The sequence below is a fragment of the Sprattus sprattus genome (genome assembly GCF_963457725.1).
Source record: "Sprattus sprattus genome assembly, chromosome: 6".
NCBI lineage: Eukaryota > Metazoa > Chordata > Actinopteri > Clupeiformes > Clupeidae > Sprattus > Sprattus sprattus.
Window position 1 is genome coordinate 1,302,668 of NC_137925.1, and position 1,316 is coordinate 1,303,983.

At 49.2% G+C, this 1,316-nt stretch overlaps 1 protein-coding gene across 3 annotated transcripts in view; it reads right to left on the reverse strand.

Annotated features, from left to right (window-relative positions):
• Positions 1 to 597: 597 nt before the first annotated feature.
• pcdh18b (protocadherin 18b) overlaps positions 598 to 1,316 on the reverse strand; it is a 6,381-nt gene continuing 5,662 nt past the window's right edge. For all 3 annotated transcript variants that reach the window (XM_080840048.1, XM_080840047.1, XM_080840046.1), the window contains exon 4: positions 598 to 1,316. This exon is cut by the window's right edge and continues 159 nt beyond it. In XM_080840048.1, coding sequence (XP_080696174.1) covers positions 670 to 1,316 — 647 coding nt within the window. In that variant the 3' untranslated portion in view covers positions 598 to 669.

The window sequence follows — 1,316 nt, forward strand, 5'->3', positions numbered from 1 at the left end:
GAAGTGTTCAGCATGTAGCTTTATTTTTTTTGCTCTCCACCAAACATTAAATATAAGTTATGACACAATACATGAAGACTACACCATTTACAGCATACAAAACCCAACATGCTCCATTTATAAAAAACTTCATATTTCATTTGTGCTTCCCATCCCAAAACAAAACATAATTATAGTGTGCCCTAGCTCAACATATACTTATATTATTTTATATATAACTGACATAAAAACATAAAGTACTTAAATATGAAGATTTACAGAAGCATGTCTTTTTGATTACTTTTATCAACATGCATTCAGAATATAAAAATAGACATCTGATTGTTTAAAGTTATTTACAGGTTTTTTTTATAAATATAAAGAATACAAATTGTATTTTTAAAATACAAAGATAAATACACTCACACTGTGTACACTGTGTACCAAACAAGAAAATACAAACATTATTTGGATAATTAGCATTCACCAAAACACGATACATCAGAATTGCAACTTTAACGACAATTGCAGGTCCTGTTCTTCAGTTACTTCTGTTTTACTTTTTTTTTCAGACCACAGCTCCCCCTCTGGCAACACGGGGAAGTGAGAGAAAAAAAGACAGAACAAGAGACAGAGGAGTTGAATAGAGTCACATGGCAGAGGATGAGGGAGTATTCAGAGCCTTTAGTTCTAGCTCTGCCTCACATCCTGCAGGAGTTTGTTGATCTCAGCCACGAGCTCGCTGGCGTCCATGATCTCGCTGCGGCTGTCGGCACGCTTGCCTTGCAGGTGGCCCAACACCGACTCAAACTCGTCCTCCTCGTAGTTCTCTGGGATCTCCTCCATGGCTGGCAGCCACTTGGAGGAGGGGGGCGCTTGTGGAGCTGCCGAGACGGGCGCCACCAGGGCACCGATTGGCACGGTTGCCGACAGGGGTGGTGCCAGCGCGCCCATGTGGCTCCCAGGAGCGTGGCCCGGGTTCTGAAAGTGTGTGTTGGCCGCCCAGGCGGCCACGCCTTGCTGGTAGGAGGCCGCGCTGGGCTTGCCGGGGAGGTGGCCCTTCCTCCTCTCCAGAGACCCCATGCCCACGGGGCCGCCGTGGGGCATCTGCGGGCGGGCCGCCGCCGGGTTCTCGTTACACTCGGCGTACGAGTCGAGCGAGGGTGGCAGCAGCCTCTGGAAGACGCTGTTCATCTCAGACAGCAGGGAGGTCGTGCCGCAAATGTCCTCCACCCCGCCCGCGTCCTCTGACTCTTCGCCCTCGGCCATGCGCTCCCCCGACGCCTCCTTGCCGAAGGTGGAGAAGCTCTTCTTGCGCTGGGCGGCCGCTTCGCTGG